The sequence below is a fragment of the Sebastes fasciatus genome, chromosome 18 (assembly GCF_043250625.1).
Source record: "Sebastes fasciatus isolate fSebFas1 chromosome 18, fSebFas1.pri, whole genome shotgun sequence".
Taxonomy (NCBI): Eukaryota; Metazoa; Chordata; class Actinopteri; order Perciformes; family Sebastidae; genus Sebastes; species Sebastes fasciatus.
In genome coordinates, this window is record NC_133812.1 from 20,036,762 (window position 1) to 20,062,275 (window position 25,514).

Sequence of the window (25,514 nt, forward strand, 5' to 3'; positions counted from 1 at the left end):
AAACTGCTCAACAGAGCAATTGCAACAACTTCTGTTCTCTTCTATTGGCCAAGTTCTTAATGTTTGTCTGTTGGATAGGCTCCAGATCATCCATACGAGGTGGTTCAGCGGCAAATTGAGCAGATCCACAAGGTCCTACAGGAGCAGAGTAGACTGCTGACTCTACTAGGAACAGGTCAGTGTTGAACAACAGCACACACTCCTGTTTAAGGCTGATAAAAACTTTCTGATTAATTGTGATATTTGTTTGAATGACCTAATGTTGATTCTTAAAATCCCCAAATCAACAATTGGGCCTTTTCTGAGTAAACATGTGCACGTCTAAAATGCTAAATGTCACGTGTAGGCTGTACTTCATCCAGAGCCAAAAATCAGTATTGTAATTAAGCATTTTCAACAACTCATATGCAACAAACTCAAACCATAACGGCACAGAGCAGATTCTCAGATTCCGCCATACCGTGCAATAGACCAGCCTGTCCACAAGAGGATAGCGTGTCAGTGTCACGTTTTGCCTCGCTAAGGCAAGAATATTACACAATGATACAAATGATACTTTATACACGTGTGAATAAAGGTGAAGGTGCAGTACCAGCAGGGGGCAACGAAAACACTCACTTAGATTTAGGCAACAAAACCACTTAGTTAGGTTTAGGAAAAACGTCATGGTTGGGCTTAAAAAAAGTATGTACACTAAGTAAAATATGTACGGAAACAACGTAACATCAGTACAGATTAGAAATTAGATTGATAAACGTAACCTGCAAACAAAACGCCCGTCTCCTAGTTGAAAGTCCTGTGTTTGTTGGACCCATTCACTTCCCCTCCCACCCGCCATAAGCGTTCTCTCTCGCTCTCTCTCCTTTTATTCTACATCACTAACTCGGAGCGTAGCATATTCACAAGGATGCATTTACACTGCAGTCAATTCAGACTAAGAACGGCGTTCTTATTAGATGCTTTGACCTTGAGCTTTATTGTGTCATCTTGCAACGGGGCTGCAGATTCAGTTTAGGAGGTACCCTATCATGAACTTGGAAAAGCTCAATTAGAATTACAACATGAAGTGTGCAGTTAATCTTTCTCTCCTGCCCTGAATTCGTCAGAGTTTCCAACTCAACACATTATGTCATAATGAGTTAAATTCATTAAAACAACATTCAGTCTGAGCCATTAAGGCTTTATAGGCTTTAAAAAAGCAGACAGGGCGTGGAGCCAATCTGCAAAGAAGGTGGCAACAATAACACTGATGTGTGTTTTCCTGTTTAGGGTTTGCTTGTCTCTGTTTTCATGCTTCTACTCTCTGTTGTTGTTGCTGTGATATTGCTGCTCTGAGGCTGCTAGCCTCAACTTGACAACCACCACCAGCTCTCCTGTTACAACATCCACACAACCTTCCCAGTACAAAGGGTACATACCTCAAAGTGTTTCAAATATTATTGGGGAAAGGTGGTGAATATGAGGTGCTAATGCATCTAAACACAGGGTTGTAAAAAGGCACAAGTAAGTTAGGAAATTATAGACAACAATACATGGAAATGTTCTATATTTGACCTGTTGTTGATGACAAAATCATGCACATACACAACAAACAAACAAACAGTAGCACCTTCCTGCCAATTAGCAACGTAAACATTTAGACAATGGCAATAATGTAGGAGGGTACAACAGGGACATGTGTTGTAATTTGTACTCGTTGTACTTATGGGATAAGGTTACATCATTAGAAAAAGATGAAGGTGGTTTCACAGTAAAAGCATGTTGGTGCGTTGCTTAGCGTGTATTTATGTATCAGGGTTTTTTGCTGAGACCTGTATTGTGTTTATTTACAGCAGCAGTATACAAAGATCGTCAGTCCGTATCTCAATCTTATACAAATCATTTATTACAAAATGATATACAGTGTGAATGAGGGAAGTTTAAAACAGCTTGCCAGGTTTCTGCGGTCCACTCAGGTTTCACATTTTTGTAGTCGTTGTTGTTGAACATAATTTATAACCTCCTTTAAACACCAGAATGTAGACGGGCTGGTTTAATCTGATTATAAAAGAAGAAACGACACAGGGCTGCACAATTAATCAAATATTAATCTCGATCATGATTTGGGCTTCCCACAGTTAAATGAACCTGATCGACTGTGGTATTGATGCTTAAAATGCTTTGCTCATAGAAAAGTCCGCTGCTTATCATATCAAGCGCTTCCTAAACTAATAGTCAGCCACCAGGGGGCGATCCAGATGTTTTGGCTTCACTTTTGGGGAGTTGTCATGCCGCTACACACGGACCCTACAGCAAACTTGCCAACCCTCCCGATTTTCCCGGGAGACTCCCATTTTTCATTGCCCTCTCTCTGTCACAATTCTCTCGTATTTCTCCCGATTTATGGCAAAGTTTCACACTTTTTTCCTCTTCGTTATCTTAACCTGTTTCTGGCGCTGTACAGCGTCTATAAGCACTACTGTTTCCACTCGGACGACAATAGAGCGACACCAGCGGAAGAGAGCAGTTTATGCCAGCGACACAGCGCAGAGTGAGAAATGAGTACTAAGGGAAAAAAATACTCAAGCAGGTGCAAAGCATGATTTAAAAAGTGATGAATATGAATGAAATGAAATGAAATTCACACAAGTTCACACCAGACGGACGAAATATTCAGTTTTCTTTCCTGAGAATTAAAGGTAAAATTCAAAGTTTAACAAAAAAATGCTGTTGCAGTGTACTTATTATTATTTTTTTATTTTCATTCTTTTAAAATCACCAGAATGCAGGAAACAAAGTCTCTGAAACTCAAATTTTTCTGGAGGAAGACCCCCAGAGCCCTATGGCCAAAATGATAATCACGATTATTTTTATCAATATTGTGATCACCATTATTCATCACGATTATTGAGTGATTTTAGGGGGAAAAAAACTTTTTTTGCACTTTCACATTTAAATCAACAGAGCACTGCTTTCACTTCCATGTTGAGCTACATTCCTGCTAGTTAACAAATCTTTGCATCAAAATCAGACGTAAGATCAGGTTTTTCTTCACCTGAATTCAGTGCATTTTCGTTTTTCCCGTCTGCTCTCTGTCATCAAAACAGTAATAAACCGTATATTACTCTTCTACTCTGGACTGCAGCTGCAACATTCAGGGAAGTTTTTCACAGGCTGCACATATGGTGCACATGCAGCAGCATGACAGTGAAGTCAAAACATCTGGATCGCCCCCTGGTGGCTGGCTGTTAGTTTAGGAAGCGCTTGATTTGATATGCAACAGAGTTTTCTATGAGCGGAGCATTTTAAACGTCAATATAGCAGTCAATCATGTTCATTTTATTGTGGGAAACTGAACAAAAATTGTGATCGCGATTAACATTCAATTAATTGTGCAGCAAAAGGACCAGTTTTAATTTGATGCAAAGATTTGTACATAAGTAGAAATGTAGCACAACATGGAAATGAAAGCAGTGCTCTGTTTATTTAAATATGAAAGTGCAATAGAAATATTGTGTCCCTAAAATCAATAAATAACTGATAAATAATAATGAACTCAATATTGATCAAAATAATCACGGTTATCATTTTGGCCATAATCATGCAGCCCTACAACAACATGAATAATTAGTTACACATCAGTTGTAGATGGGACGTGTAAACGCAACCACAGAAAGAAATTATTTCCAAAAGCTTCAATGAGCATTTGTACGATATTGAAATGTTTAACAATGTTAGAAAAGGTGGTGGAGTTCACAATGTGTTGGCACAGAGAGAAAACCCCAATGCGGACAGGTACAACTGGTTTCTGATAACGAACACAGATATATTTCCTGAGTGGTGAATGAGAGCTCTGCAAACACTGTAAGAGAATACGTACAGTACAGCAGTACAGTATGTGTGGTCTATACTGTACTGCTAACGCTGAGTACTTTGTAGTTATTACAGGTACCATCATATGCTGTAAAATACAATCACAAGGGAAATGCTATATTCATCTTAACACCTGCTTTGAAATAAATCCTAATAAATTAAAATGCCTTAATATATTCAAGTAAATAATAATATAAAAATATACATAAATTGTGCTATTTAAAACATACAGCTGAAAAAATAAATGTACATCTAACTCATATCCTTATAAAAGATTTAGCATATTGAGTTTTACATTAGATCAGGCGGCAGCCACATAATATGAAGCCAGACGAGCGGAACACCATTCAGACAGTAGCTCAACTTTATACACGAGCCTGTTAATCCACTTAAAGCCCTGCACTCCTACCAAGGTGTTTACAGTTATTGTGGCTGAACAACCCTTATCACAGGATTGTATGTGCATGCATGGACATGTCTGTTTGACTGAAACCTCCCTGACTACTCTTGTTGATTTATTTACAGTGAACAATTGAGAGCATAAATTTACAGATTTATATAACACAATAGGCCTCATGCAGCAACATTATCTTAATTTTTTCTTATATTTTCTTTTAATTTTCTGTTAATAGAAAATATAAGAGAAGTCAACTCCAGATGCACCAAACATTCTCAACCATCCAAATCTACTTTTACCCAAATGTGCTGAATGATGAATCCCACCTTATCATAAACTTGAGGCCTGTGGCCGATTGTTTATTATTAGCATAGGTAACACCCCCTGAACACTATATAAGGGCAATTATTAGCATTGTTAACACCCCCTGAACACTATATAAAGACAGGTATTGGCATAGGTAATGTCCCCTAAACACTATAGAGCAGATGAGGACAATTTGTGGGCTATGAAAACAAGATGTTTTCTCTTATCTTAGTCAGATTTCTCTCGACCAATCGCAATATTTAGAAAAATAGAAAACATTGGTGAATCCCAGTAATCAATGGGTCCGAACAAAAATAAGAGAACATTTGTTTGCATAACGCTTCCTGCATGAGGCCCATTATTGAGCATATGATTAGTTCTTAAAATGTTCAAAAGGTAGCTACAATAGAAGGTTATTAAAAACTCTGGACGGTTACAGTGAGAAAATATATCAGCAGATTACACACAAATAAGTGCATGATACAGAGTGGAACATCTGGACACAAACAGGGCTCCACGTACACCATTTAGATTGATGATGGTTTTATCAGATGATGCCCACAGATAACAAATTCTAAACGAGGAGGAATGAGGTCAGGTTGAGTGATTTATCAGTATTGCTCAATAAATGCCCCACATTTCCTAAGAAAAAGTCTTATCTGCCAGCGTAGCTGAAAACTCCAGTGTGGTCGGACCAGCGGTTATGCAGGTTTATCTGTTTGGCTGAGAGGTAATGGTAAATAAACACCTTGGAGATAGCTTTCATCATTTAGGCATTCAATTTAAAGGAAGAGTGTGTAACATTTAGGGGGATCTATTGGCAGAAATGGAATATAATATTAATAAATATGTTTTCTTTAGACTATAATCACCTGAAAATACCGTTACCTTAGAATGAGCCGTTTATAAATAATTTACATAGGGAGACCCGCTCCCACGGAGCCGGCCGCTATGTTTCTACAGTAGCCCAGAGCGGACAAACCAAACACTAGCTCTAGATAGGGACATTCATGTTTTTGCTTCGGCCACCGTAGTTCTCCTACACGCTTAGCACATGGGAGAAGTTTCAGTTGGTTGCAATCTGCAACCTCACCACTAGATGCCGCTAAATCCTACACACTGCACCTTTTAAGAAAAAAAAATAAAATCATTTCTCTAATAGCGGCAAAGAATTAGTTTTAACTCCAGAAGTTGTAATTGTATTCGTTGTTGTTCCCAAGCCAAAGTCAGTATTCTGCAGTTTCTCCCGGAGAAACGCGGGACAGAAGGTGTTTATGTAAGCATCTTTAAACCCTGAGTTACAGAAGCAGTACACCAGCGGGTCCAGCAGGCAGTCAATGTAAGACAAAACCATGAGGCTGTCGTAGACCTGAACCACTACGTCCTCTGCATCCTGCCATTCCTTCAGCCTGACGCCCAGCAGCACCGCTCGGGCTACAGTGCTGGGCAGGAAGCAGATAGAGAAGACGACGACAACAGACATGACCACGTACACGGCTCTCCTCAGTTTGGTCTTCTCCCCCACTGTCTTCTTCCTGAGCCGGTTGACGATGCGCACCGTGCAGTAGACGAGGATGATGAAGGGGATGATGATCTGGGTGAAGTAGACGACCTTAGAAGAAATTAAAAGTGACTATGAGTATGATACATTCATGTACAGTATCTACAGACAGTCAACAGAGTTAATCATCGATACCCCCCACTCAAAGCAGTTGCTGAGGTTTCTGAATCATTTCTAAATTTCAGCATTACCAGTCATCTCAAGCTCTTGTCTTCACTTGTCTTGTTGTCTGAGCAACAGTCCAAAACACGAAGATATATAGTTAAGAAAGCTGAGAAAAACAGTAAATCTTCACATTTGAGAGTGGATTTTTCCTTAAAAAATAGTTGCATATTTCTGTTCATCAACTCATCAGTTAATCAACATAAAATATAACTTGTCCAGAGTTTAAGATGCTGTGATTCCTGGACCATAGACTGTTTATAAGAAGTGGACGTAGTCACTCTAACGTCAACCATTGGTTTGTGAACTACAGTTTTGAAGCCTTAAATTCAGCATTTGTCCGTCGTCATCTTGTTTTTTTGCAACCAGAAGTGACACAAGAGGGTGGAGCTAAGTACAACCGAATGCTGAATAAGATGTTTTTAGGCGACCAAAAGGTTGTACTTAACGTTGATGAACTGAAAACGCACTGTGAAAGGGGTAAAGATGCTAGATGAAAACACGTTCTACTCCCAGACCGGACAACGCCGTGGTAGCAACCAGTCAATCACAAGGTAGCCACGCCCTAAAGCATCCCCTGCTTTATGGTCTATATGACTCTAAATGGGACCATAATTTACTAAATGAACATCATGCTGTATTGAAGAAGACTTGAAACTAGCGATTGAGACCATAAACTCATGTTTACAATGTTTACTGAGGAATCAAGTGAGAAGTAGGCTCATTTTCTCATAGACTTCTATACTATCAGACTTCTTTTTGCAACCAGAGGAGTCGCCCCCTGCTGGCTATTAGAAAGTATGCAAGTTTAAGGCACTTCGACATTGGCTTCACTTTTCATACTCTGGAGTTGCCTGCTGGCCTGGACAGGTTTGTTGATGCTGCCTGTGGCAAGCTGTTAGTCAGGGAACTAGGGGAACTAGATTAACCATTAAAGCTAATAAACTGTAATGACAGCTTCATAGGAAGTGTGTGTGAAGGTATGAGTCAGTGTAAATAACTGTAGTTCTTATTGAGTGTTGACAGTGGTTAGCCCTGACATTGGAGTATTTATTGGGCTATTATGCTCCTACTGGTTTCCACGTAAGGTACTAACATATTTTACAACTTCGCTAATGCAGACTAAAGGAAATCAAAACAAAAAGACATCAAAATAATACCTCTCTGAAGGTGTCTGTCACATCGTGATAAATAGTCTCAACTTCGCGGCCGTGGCTGTTGCAGCACTCAAAGGATCCCACCATGGTGGGGATGGTGAGAGGCAGCAAGAGAAGCCAGATGACGATGGAGATCTGAGGAGATTTCTTCAGCACTTTGACGAAATTCCTCCTCCCGAGGTGCACCACGTTGAAGTAGCGGTCGATGGAGAGGGTGATGAGGAAGGCGATGCTGGCTCCGCGGTTGAGGAACAGCATGAAGAGCATCGTCTTGCACGCCACTTTGTTTTGGCTGCGTCTCAGGCCATACCAATAATGGTGGGCCTTGGCAGGAAGGCAGGCCACCAGCAAGAAGTCAGCAACCACAATATTGAACAGGAAGATACTTTTGTTCTTCCAGAACTTGAACCTAAAGAGGAAGTCATTGACAATACAGTTATTTGCTTCACAAAGTTTAATCTGCAACAAGAAAGTCTCTGTATGCCGTCAAAGATAGGACGACTCAAATAGGATCTACTATCGACAATTGATGCATGTGTTCATGTAGTAATATGATATTTATATTTCATTTCTTAGTATTTCATAATTTCCACTGCTTTTCTTTTTGCACTGGTGGAAATATCCAATGGTGCCAAAGATAACAGTGACTCTGCACACTGGTGTGTTTCAGTACTGTCAATGATACTCTCCATCCACAGCACAGTATGTTCCTCACATTTATCAGTTTATCTCAAGATTAGCACACACAGCTCGTCGTCTGTGGGAAGTGAGTACAACCAAGGGTTGTAACTTTTTAAGGAAGTAAAATTGCTCCACATGTTTTCCATTTTAAAGCAACATCCTGAATTTGCAATGTGGTTTTGAATCCCCAACGCATTTCCAATATAATCTTATTATAGCAATTTGAAATTAGTTGCATGAATCTTACACGACTTAAACGACCCACTTGAGGAACGAAGTTTTTAATGATAAGTTCAGCGTTTTTCATTGCAGAAATTCACCGTTAGTTAAACAGATTTTGCCATCAAATAAGAATCCTAACAGGATATTACTACAGTCCCTCTCTTCTTCTATTCACTGCATGCATCTATTAGGATTTCTTCCTGCAAACGTCACGAAACTACTTGTATTGAAAATGTATCAGATCAATCATTGAATCAACAGTCAAATTGAATTGATCACAGTGGGCGCCACCACTATGTGACCATTTCAACGTTGGCATAATTTCAGCTTTTGCTTCAGTCATCCAGGTTATAGAAAGTGCTCATAATAGGAAGTCGAAGACAGCTGGACTTATCTATGCTATCCTCAAGTGACTTCATCAACTTTCTTGTGGTTTGAATCACCCAGAGAGGCTAAATGCCAGGAAATTCCCACCAGCTGATGAATTGTGCAAACACAAATGAACAGGTTTTTTGGCTAAATTGAAAGTTTTCCCCTCTCTGATTGCTTTCCCTGACTTCTCACTCCCTAATCTACATTTTTGAGTACTTTCAGAAAATAGGGAAACGGCAGTGATAGATTATGAGATTGTGTTCATACCTGAAGATGAAGACGTAGAGGACCGATAGGTTGAGAGGCAGACCCAGCACGAACTCTGCAATCACCAGCCCGGAGAGGGTTTTGTATGTGAAATTATTGGGTACTTTGCAGTGGTCAATGGTTCCATTTGTAGACATGTTTTGTTGTCTAGATGTCAAATTCATTGAAGTAGCACTATTTCCACAGCAGTGGAATGAATTGCAGTCAAAGAAGTCCTGTTTTATGTGAAACAGAAGCAATAGGAAGGGTTAAAGTTGTTTCCAGGCAGGTTAAATCCTTCGTTTTGGAGGTGGTTGTAGCTGCCTCTGACCCAGAATCTTCTCTCTTCAGGCACCGATTCCCCTTCTCACTGGGATCCGTTAAATTCAACAGTCCCCTTCTGAGAGCCTTACACTGATTCTGGAGCTCTGTCACAACTCGGCTGGCCAAAACATGCTGGGGAAACATGCACTGTAAACACAGCATGAGCTGAAAAAGAAGTAGTGATTATAGAGAAGAGAGAACACCCCGTCTCAGTGAGTCTGTTAGCCCTTTTTATGTGAGGCTGCCACCGATCCTAGAGAGAGGAAGAATTTGTTGTCAGCTGGAGGTGTGGTTTAAAGACAGGGGCTTAACTGACTCAGAAGCACAGCATGAAAGACGTTGGTTTCCACCTTAAAAGCCTCGTAGTATTATAAGAGAAGGTGATAAATCATCTACAGTTTGTTTATTGCAAGTGGTAACTGGAAACTGGCACGTTCAAGGTGTTTTTCCTGTGAAATTCCTCAGGTGGCAGTTCAGAACGATACCATCAAGCCTGCACATGTCAAGTTCTATTCTTGGATGTGGTATCGATAGCAGTGGGAAAATCACATATGAAGTCATCTATGGACAAGATCAATGATGTCGTACAGATGGGAGGACAGAGAGACTCAAGAGGAAAAAGATTGTGTTGAATATAGAGAGGCGAAGTCCTTCCCCTTCCGGTGGACCACCATGGGACCTTATTTCGGAAAAAATATGAATGGTCGTCAACGACGAGAGACAAATATGTTTTCGATCCGAATTGAATTTGCCAATTTAAAACATAATTTTGCAAGTCAAAAAAGTCTCACTTTGTCGTAGTATCATTTAGTTTTGGACAAGTCTTGGACAACATACGTCACCAACACTAATCACAAATGTAACGTTGTCTTACCTGATGTGTTTTATCCAGCGGCTCCTGCTCTTTTTATCAGCCGGGAAGAGAGAGAACGAGCGAAACCGGTTGCTGGTGTGAGACCATCCCAGTACAAAACACACAGACATCGTAGCTTCAGTTAGAGAGACGTCACTTATGCGACTTTTGGGTGTGTAGTTTTTCTAATTACGTATTTTCACAGTCTGATACTTCAACAGTTCTACAACAAACTGCAACTTTCTTGACTTGCAAAATTATATTTAAAATTGACAAACATCACGTGTGATTCATGGCGCAATTCAAACGGGATCAAAAAATTATTTGTCTCTCGCCGTTGACTATGTTCATATTTTTTCCGAAATAATGTCCCATAGTGGTCCACAGGAAGGGGCGGGACTTCACCTCTCTATATTGTACGCTGGTACTGCACTTACATTTATCATGATTACAAAAACTACATTACATGCATTGAAATTATAATTACGATTCATAGGGATGAGGTTTAGGAAAACAGTGCAGTGCTTGTGATCATTGCTGGCTTGCTACTGAAGAAATTACATTACACTGAATTCATATGACTGATCGAACATGTTTTCAATCGTCTGAAAGATTTCTGTAGTTGTAACTGTTTTGAATATCAGTGTTTCATCACTCCCACCAGTTCAGTGGGAGTATTAATCAGGGCTGTGTATAAGGGTGGGAATCACCAGAGGCCCCACAATACGATATTATTACGATACTTAAGACACCATACAATATTATTGCGATTTTAAACATTTTACAATATTCTGAGTATTGCGATAAGATAAATTGCTATTTATTTTCATCTGCAAATTATGCAGTTTGTCAGATTACAATTTTTTGACTGTCATAGCACAAAGAACACACCACCATGTGCATAAAATGTAAGTAAAAAAAATGACTTTGTTTATCAGAACAGTGGGATATGCATTTGCAAGTAGCACATTTCCTGTTTTATTCAACATCATAGCACTTCTTTCAGATAACACATACACTGAGATGGTGCATATATTTGCAAATGAAATAATGTATTGACTGAGTTAATATTTGCATGTAAACTATTAATTAAAAATCTATAGTGTTTTTGAGAATCAATGCAGTATCACAAAACATAATATCGCAATACTCTAAATTTTTTATATTTTCTTTAGGGCTTCCCCCTCTTAGTCCGTCGTTTTGATCATAGTCAACTAAAATTTCTTTAGTCGATTAGTCATATTTTAATGCTTTTTTCATGCTGAATGACTTATTTCTAAGAAACTTATGAGCACATCTCTGGTAAACACAAGATTTAAAGTGGTTCCTTTGTGGAGAAACTCAGTTTTACAGATCTGACGATTAAATCAACTAATCGATTAGAATGTCTTTGGTCCAGGACAGTCCTAATTTTCTTACACCCCAAGTATTAATCACCATACGGGCATAAATATTGGTTTAATGACGTCATGATTGAAGTAATTTTTTCTCAATCACATCCTCTTTCAACATGGCAGATGTAGGTTTTAGGGAAGAACTACAAGTACTTAGAGCAAATTTGCAAACAACGGTGAAGTGATGTCTCAACATTCCTAGTATTTGTATGTCTCTCAAGTTTGACGTAAACAGCCTTTCACACATTTGGCCGACGTATTTCAACCTTTTGGTTGAGAAATATTTTGTGCTCATACTAGATGCGTGCAAAAGAAGCTTGTGACATGGTTACATCAGCTTTTAAACTTCTTGTTCCATTGGAGTCAAATATGTTTTTTGTAGGGCTGACAATCGATTAAAATATATAGTAGCGATTAATCGCATGATTGTCCATAGTTAAATGTGATTAATCTCAAATTAATCGCACATTTTGTCCATCCATCCATCTTCAACCGCTTATCCGGGATCGGGTCGCGGGGGCAACAGCTCCAGCAGGGGACCCCAAACTTCCCTTTCCCGGGCCACATTAACCAGCTCTGACTGGGGGATCCCGAGGCGTTCCCAGGCCAGAGTAGAGATATAATCTCTCCACCTAGTCCTGGGTCTTCCCCGTGGTCTCCTCCCAGCTGGTCGTGCCTGGAACACCTCCCAAGGGAGGCGCCCAGGAGGCATCCGTGCTAGATGCCCGAACCACCTCAACTGGCTCCTTTCGACGCAAAGGAGCAAGGACTCTACTCCGAGTCCCTCACGGATGACTGAGCTTCTTACCCTATCTCTAAGGGAGACGCCAGCCACCCTCCTGAGGAAACCCATTTCGGCCGCTTGCACCCGCGACCTCGTTCTTTCGGTCATGACCCAACCCTCATGACCATAGGTGAGAGTAGGAACGAAGATTGAACGGTAGATCGAGAGCTTTGCCTTCCGGCTCAGCTCTCTTTTCGTCACAACGGTGCGGTAAAGCGAATGCAATACCGCCCCTGCTGCTCCGATTCTCCGACCAATCTCACGTTCCATCGTCCCCTCACTCGCGAACAAGACCCCGAGATACTTAAACTCCTTCACTTGGGGTAAGGACTCATTCCCTACCCGGAGTAGGCAAACCACCGGTTTCCTGCTGAGAACCATGGCCTCAGATTTAGAGGTGCTGATTCTCATCCCGACTGCGTCACACTCGGCTGCGAACCGATCCAGTGAGTGCTGGAGGTCGCAGACCGATGATGCCAACAGGACCACATCATCTGCAAAAAGCAGCGATGAGATCCTCAGCACACCGATCTGCAAACCCTCCTCCACCCGACTACGCCTCGATATCCTGTCCATGAATATCACGAACAGGATTGGTGACAAAGCGCAGCCCTGGCGGAGGCCAACCCCCACCGGAAACGAGTCCGACTTATTGCCGAGGATCCGAACACAGCTCTCGCTTTGGGCGTACAGGGATTGGATGGCCCTGAGAAGTGCCCCCCTCACCCCGTACTCCCGCAGCACCCCCCACAGTATCTCCCGGGGGACCCGGTCATATGCCTTCTCCAAGTCCACAAAACACATGTAGACTGGATGGGCATACTCCCAGGCCCCCTCCAGGATCCTTGCGAGAGTGAAAAGCTGGTCCGTTGTTCCACGGCCAGGACGGAATCCGCATTGTTCCTCTTCGATCTGAGGTTCGACTATCGGCCGAACCCTCCTTTCCAGCACCTTGGAGTAGACTTTACCAGGGAGGCTGAGCAGTGTGATACCCCTGTAATTGGCACACACTCTCTGGTCCCCCTTTTTGAAAAGGGGAACCACCACCCCGGTCTGCCACTCCTTAGGCACTGTCACCGACTTCCACGCGGTGTTGAAGAGACGTGTCATCCAAGACAGCCCCTCCCCACCCAGAGCCTTCAGCATTTCTGGGCGGATCTCATCAACCCCCGGGGCTTTGCCACTGTGGAGTTGTTTGACTACCTCAGTGACTTCCACCAGGGTAATTGATGATGGTCCCCCATCAGCTTCCAGCTCTGCCTCTACCATAGAGGGCGTATTGGTCGGATTCAGAAGTTCCTCAAAGTGCTCCTTCCACCGCCCGATTACCTCCTCAGTTGAGGTCAACAGTGTCCCATCCTTACTGTACACAGCTTGGATGGTTCCCCGTTTCCCCCTCCTAAGGTGCCGGATGGTTTTCCAGAAGCACTTTGGTGCCGACCGAAAGTCCTTCTCCATGGCTGCTCCGAACTCCTCCCACACCCGCTGCTTTGCCTCCGTCACGGCAGCGGCTGCTGCTCTTCGGGCCCGTCGGTACCCTGCAACTGCCTCCGGAGACCTCCGAGATAACATATCCCGGAAGGCCTCCTTCTTCAGTCGGACGGCTTCCCTGACCACCGGTGTCCACCACGGTGTTCGAGGGTTGCCGCCCCTTGAGGCACCTAAGACCTTAAAACCACAGCTCACCGCCGCAGCTTCAGCAATGGAAGCTTTGAACATCGTCCACTCGGGTTCAATGCCCCCAACCTCCACAGGGATGCCAGAAAAGCTCCGCCGGAGGTGTGAGTTGAAGATCTCTCGGACAGGGGCCTCCTCCAGACGTTCCCAGTTCACCCTCACTACGCGTTTGGGCTTACCAGGTCTGTCCAGAGTCTTCCCCCACCCTCTGACCCAACTCACCACCAGATGGTGATCAGTTGACAGCTCCGCCCCTCTCTTCACCCGAGTGTCCAAAACATGCGGCCTCAGATCAGATGATACGATTACAAAATCGATCATCGACCTTCGGCCTAGGGTGCTCTGGTACCACGTACACTTATGAGCATCCTTATGTTCGAACATGGTGTTCGTTATGGACAATCCGTGACTAGCACAGAAGTCCAACAACAAACGACCACTCGGGTTTAGATCAGGGAGGCCGTTCCTCCCAATCACGCCACTCCAGGTGTCTCCATCGTTGCCCACGTGCGCGTTGAAGTCTCCCAGGAGAACTATGGAGTCCCCTACTGGAGCCCCATACAGGACTCCATTCAGGGTCTCCAAGAAGGCCGAATACTCCGAACTGCTGTTTGGTGCATACGCACAAACAACAGTCAGAGTTTTCCCCCCCATAACCCGAAGGCGTAGGGAGGCGACCCTCTCGTCCACCGGGGTAAACTCCAACGTAGCGGCACTCAGCCGGGGATTTGTGAGTATCCCCACACCCGCCCGGCGCCTCACACCATGGGCAACTCCAGAGAAGAATAGAGTCCAACCCCTATCCAAGAGTACGGTTCCAGAACCGAGGCTGTGCGTAGAGGTAAGCCCTACCAGATCCAACTGATAGCGCTCCACCTCCCGCACAAGCTCCGGCTCCTTCCCCCACAGAGAGGTGACGTTCCACGTCCCCAGAGCCAGCCTCTGCCGCCCGGATCCAGTCCGTCGAGGTCCCTGGCCTTCACTGCCACCCGTGTGGCAGCGCACCCGACCCAAGCGGTTCTTCCCGCAGGTGGTGAGCCCACAGGATGGAGAGGAGGGAGGTGCCACGTTCCTTTTTCGGGGTATCCCCGGCCGGGCTCCGTGGCAAGCCCGGCCACCAGACGCTCGTTGACAGGCCCTCCGTCTGGGCCTGGCTCCAGACGTGGGCCCCGGGCTTCCTCCGGGCCGGGTAACTCCTCCTCTGCCTCGTGTCGTCATTGGGTTTTTTGTGAACCATTCTTAGTCCGGCCCCTCACCTAAGACCAATTTGCCATGGGAGACCCTACCAGGAGCACGAGGCTCCAGACAACACAGCCCTCAGGGTCATAGGGACACACAAACCTCTCCACCACGTTAAGGTGATGGTTCCCGGAGAGGCGCACATTTTGTATCTGTTTTAAATGAACATTAAAGGGAGATTTGTCAAGTATTTAATTCTCTTAACAACATGGGAGTGGGCAAATATGCTACTTTATGAAAATTTATGTATATATTTATTATTGAAAATCAATTAACAACACAAAACAATGACAAATATTGTCCAGAAACCCTCTCAGGTTCTGCATTAAGCATAAAAAATATGCTCAAATCATAACATGGCAAACTGCAGCTCAACAGGCAACAACAGCTGTCAGTGTGTCAGTGTGCTGACTTGACTATGACTTGCCCCAAAAACTGCATGTGATTATCATAAAGTGGGCATGTCTGTAAAGGGGAGACTCGTGGGTACCCATAGAACCCATTTTCATTCACATATCTTGAAGTCAGAGGTCGACGGACCTCTTTGAAAATGGACATGCCAGTTTTTCCTCTCCAAAATTTAGCGTACGTTTGGAGCGTTATTTAGCCTCCTTCACAACATGCTAAAGCTAATCATGACCTGGTTGGTACCAATGGATTCCTTGGGTTTTATAGTTTCATATGATACCAGTATCTTCACTCTAGCTTTAAAACTGAGCCCGCCACAACCTACAAATTGCAAGTTATGTTAACGCGTTAAAGAAATTAGTGGCGTTAAAATGAGATTGCATTAACACGTTATCGTGTTAACTTTGACAGCCTTAGTTTTTTGTTTATGTTATTTAAGATGAGCATGAGCCATCATGTAAATATGCCAGATTTAGCCATACAGGCTAATTTTCATGTGTAGTCCTCGGCAGGTTGATGCCATTAAAGAAAAAAATACAAGAGCACATAAGCACACACCCATATGCACGTAAACTCAATTAAAAGCACAAAAGCATATTTTAACTCCTCTGCCTCCTAGTCTTTGCTGCTGTTTTCATTGACAACAACACTAAGACCCAACAAGCTATACTCTAATGATTTAAAACGTTGACGTAAATTGCTTTAAAGCCGTGCCAGACTTCACTTTCCTACGAAAGAAGTCTGCTGAAAGTGAAGTCTGCTTGCTTGCATGTCAACGTTTTACCACTTGGTCACGCTCTGTCCCAGAGATTATGTAATACGGCACAAAAGAGCAATGCTGCATAACTTCTGCAACAGCACTCATGTCTTAACACGGTGCATGTAGACATCTGTTCTGTTGCACCTCTGACCACAACAGTGCATCTTTTAATAGTCATTGCAACATTGCCTCTCAGCCACCGACATGTTGTGTACAGTTCCTCTTTAAAAATTATGATTCCAATTATACACCTACAGAATGATCCTGAAATCCCTGTGAAGGTAGAAAGATAGGAAACAATTCTCTCAAATTTGCCAACGCATTAAGACAACACAAGATAGACTTCTATGTGTATTCTATGCATGGCAATGAAAGTGTCACAGCAGCACAAGGAAGTACAAAAACAGATGCATGATATAGATAAGTAACCAAAAAGAAAAAACGCAATGTGGTGGAGGGCCACTTGTCATGCAGAGAATCATCTGATAATTGAAGACGTGTGACCTTTTGTGGATCCATCTGCTTTACAAAAACACATGAATAGCTCTGAATGCATGTTCTTGTAGTCTTGTGAAAAAAAATATAAAAACACGTCTATTAAAGGTCACATATTATACTCCATTTAAACTAGTTATTATAGGTCTCAGACACCTCCAAACCATGTCTCTGAAGTTTTTTTTTCAAAAAAACAATCAGATCATGCATTCCAGCATGTCTCTATAACCTCTGTTTCAGCCCATTTCCAAAAGTGCTGATTTCTGTGTCTGTAGCCTCTGTCTCCTCCCACTCTGCTCTGATTGGTCAGCGTTTTCTGTCAATCAAACGTCCTCAACAACACAGCGTCACCCTCCCCGCCCCCCTCGCGGCCTGAGAGCAGGGAGAGAGAGGAGCTAGAATAGAGCTTATAAACCACTTTAAAGTTTATAAACCAGAAACTTCACCCAGCGCACGTTACCGGAGGAATCTGATCAGAAATCGGCGACACATGATGAACATCTGCGGTCCAGATTCCAGGTTTTCCTGACGGTTTCTCTCAGGTAAATAATACTATTTATATCTCTGTTAGTTAGCTCAGTGTTTACCTTATGCATCAACTCTGTAAACCGTAAACATACACTCTGTTTTACGTCTGTCTTTACAGATCCATCTGTGAGAAATGACCGACAGAATCATCCCAGAGGAGAGCAGACAGCTGAGAGCAGACAGCTGTGGGCAGATGGCTCTGTTTACATGGAGATACAGAGCTAACCCGGTAGCATGTAGCTAACCCGTTAGCATGTAGCTACATGCTAACGGGTTAGCTACATGCTACCGCTATGACACGGTGTGTAAACACAGCGACCATCAGGGTGGAAAATAGAAGATGTGAAACAGTAATCAGTTCATTATTTCTGCTAAAAGATAAATGTATGGAAGATCAGAGTAATGGTATATTATTTACAGTAGTAGCTGTCTCTGTGTTACCATGACTACAGACCACCGGAGCTTAGCTTACCATAGTTTACCAGAGCTGAAGACTTTCTCCTGTACCATGTCACATAACTAACTAACAGGTGGGATGATTACAAATGCTGTGAATAATTAATATTGTCATCTGTCTACTCAAATAAAGTTTGACTGTGAAACAGAAATGTGTTGTGTTGCTTACAAGTCACTATTTACTACCTGTAATCTGCTACATGCATGACATCAAATATATATAATATATAAATATCATCTGTTTAAACAGTGTAATTACATAAAGCCTTTGTGAAAGAACATGTTATATTTAGATGATGGGAGTACATGAAGCCTGTTCTGCTGGTTCTTGCAGACTAACTGTAGGAGCTACTTTGCTCAAGTTCGGTTGAGGAGGAGAGACAGTGACGCGCTGTGGGCCGGGGTCAGCTACTGAAGGTTCTCTCTGGTTCGACCAGGAAACCCTCACGTGGCTTGCATTCTCTAATGACGTCAGAATACAAGGAAAAAAGCGAATTTTTTTTCTGCACCCATTTCCGGACAAACGGAGGAGGAGAAAAAGAGAGAGGATGGTCTTTTATGATACTATGGTGGCCTGTAGACACACTGGGGACAGATATTGATGTTTAAAAGACATGGAAAAGTGCATTTTGCATAATAGGTGACCTTTAAGTTGTGTTGTTTTTTGAGCGTAGTGCAAGATAACATATTACAACTTAATAAATCCAATAAAACAGCAATGTATTGCCTTAGAAATGATAAATCAGGACAATACATTTCCCTCTATATATTTATTAATTTAACAAGGCTATTGTTTTCAATGGTATTATATTATAGGATACTATTGTTTGTGTCCATTCTTTGTATATACTCTACTATGAAAAGAAAAACATATCGATTTAGCTTTGTATTCTCAAGTATATTGACTTTTCTGTTGCTTATTGGTGGAATTAACTTACTAATTATTACTAATTAACTTATTAATTATTGATTTAAAAGGGACCGTGTGTAGGATTTTGCAACGTCTAGTGGTGTGGTTGCAGATTGCAACCAACTGAGCACCCCTCCACTCACTCCTCTCTTTCCAAGACTGCAGTAATGTGAGTGCAAAACCGTCGTAACGCCGTTCGCCTCGCTCAGAGGCACTCTGTACTCTGCGGCTCACGTTACCACAGTTTCACAAGCGTGTCGGAGAATTACGGTGGCCTTCAAGTAACGTAAAAACACGAAAGACTGTCTCTACAATCAGTGTTTGGTTTGTCCGTTCTGGCCAAACATGGCGGACCCACTCCCTATGTAGATATAAATGGCTCATTCTAAGATAACGAAAACACAACAATTCTTAGCTTCAGGTGATTATACACTAATGAAAACATAGTTATGAATATTATATTCCATTTCTGCTAATAGATCCCCCAAAATGTTACAAACTGTTCCTTTAGTTATTTTATATGTGATTTTTTTTATATACATTTGCCATATTATATGTGATACACACAGTATATCAATGTTGTGAAATACCCTCGTCGCCCAGCCTTGCTGATGAAAAGCTCCAGTTACCGTGGGTTCAATCATTTTCTCACACCTTAAAGATGCAGTTTCTAATCTGTGTGGGCGCTGAAAAAAATGTGGTGTTCATAAACAGCCCTGCTGGCTCTGTAAACGGGAAACAAACAAAGTGGCTTAGACCGAGCCACACGACACTATTCCAGCCAATCAGCAACGGGGGGCATTAGTTCTCATGCACAGGACAGGAGAAAGGCCATGGATGTATACAGAGAGAGGCAGTGGGAGCAGGAGGGACGGTAAATCTGGAGGGGGTTATTTGTTTTTTTGCATTGCAACAGCATTATACAATTTAAATGGACAGCCTGTAACAGTCGGTAACACCAGATTATCACCTGGAGAACTGTACTGTACACCAGTCCATGGACCACATAAAAGCAGGCTTGTCTGCATGGTTGTCACTTCTAATTCGTACCATGTAGCTAAGTCTATTTACTCTGCTTTCACACCAAAGTCTGACATTCTCACATCAAGACCATCATTTTCAACAGAAAATGTGGCTGCGCTCTCTTGAGAAGGCTTTGTGGTTGAATGGCACCAGTATCATTTCAAAGCAGAATTAATGTAAAACCATTGTTTATATTACAGAAAAGAGCAATAAGAACTATTCATAAAGTGGATTCAAGAGAACACAACAACAGTGTTATTAAGTCAGGACTATTGAAACAGACATTAGTTATGTACAGGGCAAAAAGCAGAGTATTACCAGAAAATATACAAACGTTTTTTGTTTTGTTTTCAGAGGACGAGGACCATAGAAGGACATTTCATTTAAAGCATCAGTATGCACAGATTACTTTAAAGCAGATGTGTGATTCAGTGCTGTGGAATTCTCTACAGAATGATTTAAAGGATTTTATTAATATATTTCAGCTCTGTATAAAGAAAGAATAATTTGACTATATGAAGCGGCAGGTAATCTGTTTCCTTAGTTTTTAGTCTTGGTTTTAATTATTGTGTTTGGCTTGATTCTTCCTTTTCTTTATGTTACTGTAAGTATTCGTTATTAAGTAACTGTAACGGACAGACCATCTATTTCTATTGTTTATTTATGTTTTGAGTAAAGGGCTGATAAAATAAGGTTTTCTCTTATCCCTGCACCTTTTCGGTCATGTGAATGTGTAAATACAGTTGTGTTTTGATTTGTGAATCACTCTTTTCTTGTGCACTACCATGAGAGGAACAAATAGAAATTAAAAGTATATCCTGTGCATTGAGTTTTGCGTCTGTACTTTTCCATCTTGCAACGTAAAAAGTCTCAAGCATGGCAAAAAAAAACACCAGAGCAGAGTCAGAAAATGTGTTGTTTTGCTTTACATAATATTCACAATATTACACTTCACCTTGAGCAAACTGTGTGCTTGCGCAGCTGGCGTGAAAGACGGATTATTCCATGTTGAAAGGAGAACCATGCAGACTGATGTTTCTTACTATGTACCCACATACTGTGCACACACAGCAGTTTGTTGTCTATCTCTATTCAGATAAGACGCCTAAGAATTTATCTTTTCTTCATTTCTGCCTCTGTGATTTCCTGCACAGGCTTTTTTTTAATTTTATGCCTCAGTAGTAATCCACGGACATCTTACTCATTCTTCAGTACCTTTTTTTTTTAAAGCACCAGCAATGATGGCGACAGTACACAGACACTCAGTTGTTTACTTTGTCCGCACTTAGAGCACGGTGCTCTGGAAGACACGTCTCTTAAATCTATTAGAATCGGTATGAGTGTAAACATGTTTCTTCCTACACACACTATCTCTTAGATATTGAAAGTCTTATTTCACACTCTAATCTGCTTCTCACTCTTACTCTCTCTTTATCTTCGTCTCGAAGGGCTGGTGTTTCCTGCCTGTGTGCCTCTGCGGTGGATCGGCTTGCCGCCTGTGCTGACTGCCATGAGTTCTGAGAAGGTACCGTAGGTACTTTACGCCTTGTTAAGTGACGTCTAGGTCACCCAGCTTTCTACATTTGACTCAAGATGGGTTGGAAAGATATTCCATTTTGATAGATAAACAACAAGTTTTAATGCCAAACGCTAACGGCCTTTGAGTCGAATTTGTGTTTTGATGTGAGTGTGAAGGGAGCAGTGTTACAACATGGCCCGAGGGTGCTGGAAGGTGTGGTTCGCCTACGCAAACATACCCAAAGTAAACCAAGAATAGCTCCACAACTAGCAGGTCTATATGCACGACCTTCATCTCTCTGGATAGGTAAGACCTCAGAGAATTCATCCCCAGTGTAAGTAACATTGAGTAGTAAATTGTGATGAACCAAAGGAAAAATTTACATTTTTATCCTCACCTTAAATGTTTTCTAGATTAGACAGTGGATATCATTATAGCAATGATGCCATGCACACAGATGCCACCTAATTCATTCAGCAACTCCTTGACTACAACTGTGCCAAAGCAGATATAAATAACACAAAGCACATAAATTCTACAAAGGTTTTAGTAAGGATAGGACTAGGTGGATTCTCCATTTGGCCACTTGGATACCCAAAGTGTACCAAATGGGTTTTCTATCTCTTGAAAGGGAATCTGGCTATAAAATACTACTGATATCCACTACAGGAGGCTATGTGCACACAATGGAGCCTTTGGTCATGACATTTACCCTGGGCATCATCACATTCTACCATCGTGCACAGTATAAAATCAATAAAAAACAACTAAATTGTATAATTTTGTCTCCAAATGGAGTAGTTTTATTATAATAATGAAATATAATAAAGAAAAACTTAGATAATAACAAATAAGATCAATAACAAAAGTAAATAAGATAAAAAAGAATCCAAAGCCAAGTAAGTAAATTCAATATAAAGACGGTCGAAAATAAGTAAAGTAAGTAAATAAAAGTAAAAATACAATTTCTCGTGCATTAACTTTGTAACTTAAATATTGAAATCATTGCCAAACAAACATTGTTTAGATAAAACACACTTGGAGTGTTGTTTTTGTAGCGTTAAGGCCTCGTCTTTTAGAAACAATTTCAGAAAAAAGACCACCACAGCATTTTGTGAAGTTTTTAAAGGCAGTGTTTTAACACTCAGCTCAGCCGAACCCAGTACCGGGTTCATCGGGTAAAAGAGGTTAATGCTATTATTTCTTGCATTAAAGCACCATTAATCAATATTTGAATGTCAAATAATCAGATGTTTAATGTGAAATGAATCATTCTGAGTGATGAACCCACAGAAAGATATCTCCCCATCTCTGTTTTACTGCACATTTCCTCTATCGTTACCTCTTATCAAGCCTGTTTCCACAGCGACGCCGGTGTACGTTGGCCTTTATTTTGGATTCACCACATAACACAATAACGATGGTGGCTTTGAAGATAGCATAGATAACAGCTTCAGTTCCCCAGAAAGGGCTGTCTAACAGCGAGGTGAAGCAGTGGAAATATCCTAAATACAGAGTACACTTAAACTGATACGGATTATTTTAGGTGTCTAAAATCCATTTTGCTGCTGCCGCTGTCCACAGCAGTACATTGCTTTTCTCCCGTGCTGGTACTCCTGTCTGTTTCTACAAACAGACAGGAGTACCGGGGCGTGTTGAACATCATCTACTGTAGGTAATACACTGACTATGGAGAACTACCTCATACAAACCCACTTCAAAACATGCAAACTATCCCTTTAAACCAGATATGTTTATGAGAGTTAGTGAAGACCAAACCAAAAGGTGATAATAAGGGTCTTTCTTTAACCGGTAGTAGTCAGGGAGAGGGTGTACTGTAGGGCAGACTCAATTTCATCCTGGTGCCACACCAGCATTATGGTTGCCCTCAAAGGGCCTGTTATAACTGTAAGACTATATAAATATATCTGCTCTTTATCATATTACATAATTGCCTCTGCATTCGATTATTATTGGTTTGAGTAATAACTTCATTAATATCTAGCTCCGAAAGCAGAAGTCTAGGAAAAAATTATTTCAAGCAGACATTCAATTGTACAACTATTGTACAATTTAAAAAAATAAAATGAGTTCAGTAACAAAAACACATGCTTGTGCATCGATATATATGCATGTACTGTACGTAGACACAAAAATACTGAATGTGGGCACACACACACTCACATTTCTATGTGTTATTATAACATAGATCCCATGGATTTATGAGATTAAGAAACCCTCATCATTACTCATCCATCAAAGATCAAAAGCTTCAAGTGAATAATAAAGTTCTTTTTTTTTTTTTACAATCACACAGATATTATCAAGCACATTGACTTTGTTTATCTTTTTGGTCACAGTTGAGAGGGGCAGAACTATGGTACAACAACGTGACGGAGTAGCCGTCACTGACGGTGCACAGCGCACACACACACATACCCCCAGGCCACACACACACCAACATTTCTCTTCTGCGTCGCTGGCTGCAGACAAAGCACACCACACACGCCAAACATTTCTCCGCTCCCTTCCTGATTCACTAAGGAGTTAAAACACCTCCCGACATATCCCTCTCCCCTAAACTGTTTTTCAGTAGTGCAACCAAGGGTGCACACTTGTGCTGTTTCCTGTACTCATATATTCACACAAACATTATTTTTTTGGACATTTTTGGCGACGACTGATATTGAGACGCTTCAGTGCACTGGTAACAAAATCGAGGTGCATTGTGGGACATGTAGTTTATGGACACCGTACTTCTGTAAAGCGGCATAGAATTGTATGATAAGCAAATGATATTCTTTGCAAGCTCTCGTGGGCCACATAAAATGAGGTGCAGGGGGTGGTTTGAGAAAGGCCCAGTATGTCAGGGCGGTTCTTCTGCCCCCAAGTGGCCTAAAAATCAATCAAAACAAAAATGTAATGAACACCAAATAATGAAACTTTTACCAGATGCTCATCTGAGACTTCTTTAATCAAATGTGTGTTTTCTTTGTTGTGTTTGTTACTCCAGAAGAAAACAAACTTCGAAGGGGTTCTTCTGCCTTACCACCAGGCCTGGAAATATTCAGGGAAAACACTTAATAAAACATGGATGATGGAAAACAAACGTGGAGGAGAGAACATGCATTTCTTTGTGTATTTGTCATCTGGTCTAGCTTTGAAAATGCATCATACTGCAGTATAAGGTCATACTGTATCCATTTATATGTAGAATACCTTTTAGGTGATTCAGAGAGCTCCTCACACTAACGTGATGGGATTCATGTTGAAAAACCTGCCACTTATAATCCGCTCTCATAGTTCTATCACTCTGATCAGAAACATCTTATGTCTTCTTTTTCCTCTCACATGCTTCCTCTCATTCTCATTCCTGTCTTGTCTTTCCATGTTTGCCCCACAGCTCCCAGTTTCCCCAGTGTCATCTCCTCCATCAGATAACAGGAGGCCAGAGGATTGTTGTGTCTCCACATGTCCCAGTCAGGGTAAGAACCAGCTACTGCCTCCTGAAACCATACCAACACCACGTCTCTGTTGACACAGACAAAACAACCAATCTTGTCTGACCCAGATTTTATATGAACATGTAGAGTCCTGTCATGTAGGATTTGAAAAGTAGACACTTTGGCGACTTGAAAAAGACTGAAACTGAGACGAAGGAGCTTAATGCAAATAGACCGCACAATAGATTTAACGAACAAAAATAGTTAACCTTTAAAAGTGCGACAGTCATATACATTCCTACACGTTGGTGCTTTAACAGTAAGTTTCATAATGAATGGAAATTCTGATATGCATTATGACCAGTAGAGGTATTATTTTGTGTCACTTCAAAAGGTTTTTGTATTTTGTGATAAAGATCCAGTGTGAATAAACAGATTTGTAAACCGTGCCCTCAGATTCAAAATCTGTGCAGTAAGAAAGTAGCTTGCTGGAAACAATCACTGCTACTCGTTCATTTTGGTACTTCATCCACATCCATTCTGACATGATTATCAAATGCTACCGTTCAGAATACTAGGGCTGGTTGGCTGGCTGATTAAAGTATTTTACCCGCGATTAACTATGGACAATATGGAAAATCTGGCATAGTGCATGAGATGAGTGGAATGACAAAGCGGAAAATGATTCAGCCCAAACTGTTGGGCTTTAATGGAAAGTTATATTATTGCTGCCAGTTGTGTCCAT

At 41.6% G+C, this 25,514-nt stretch overlaps 2 protein-coding genes across 4 annotated transcripts in view; one reads left to right on the forward strand and one right to left on the reverse strand.

The window, feature by feature from the left end:
• The window catches only part of LOC141756483 (uncharacterized), a 51,243-nt gene that overhangs the window by 1,745 nt on the left and 23,984 nt on the right, over positions 1-25,514 (forward strand). For all 3 annotated transcript variants that reach the window (XM_074616234.1, XM_074616233.1, XM_074616235.1), the window contains exons 3-5: positions 79-175; positions 21,256-21,332; positions 24,730-24,811. In XM_074616234.1, coding sequence (XP_074472335.1) covers positions 79-175; positions 21,256-21,332; positions 24,730-24,811 — 256 coding nt within the window. The remainder of the gene's footprint in view (positions 1-78; positions 176-21,255; positions 21,333-24,729; positions 24,812-25,514) is intronic.
• On the reverse strand, positions 1,798-9,924 carry LOC141756485 (12-(S)-hydroxy-5,8,10,14-eicosatetraenoic acid receptor-like). The gene is made up of 3 exons (XM_074616237.1): positions 8,978-9,924; positions 7,439-7,844; positions 1,798-6,167 (listed from the first exon to the last, which is right to left on the reverse strand). The coding sequence occupies exons 1-3, from the start codon at positions 9,139-9,141 to the stop codon at positions 5,703-5,705; spliced, it is 1,035 nt and encodes a 344-aa protein (XP_074472338.1). The 5' UTR covers positions 9,142-9,924; the 3' UTR covers positions 1,798-5,702.

Excerpts from the sequence above, each read along its gene's own strand:
- LOC141756485 (XM_074616237.1), bottom strand. The coding sequence starts at position 9,141 with ATGAATTTGACATCTAGACAACAAAACATGTCTACAAATGGAACCATT. Across the intron at positions 7,845-8,977 it reads CTCTACGTCTTCATCTTCAG|GTTCAAGTTCTGGAAGAACA; the intron begins GTATGAACACAA and ends CTTCCTCTTTAG. Across the intron at positions 6,168-7,438 it reads TGACAGACACCTTCAGAGAG|GTCGTCTACTTCACCCAGAT; the intron begins GTATTATTTTGA and ends ATTTCTTCTAAG.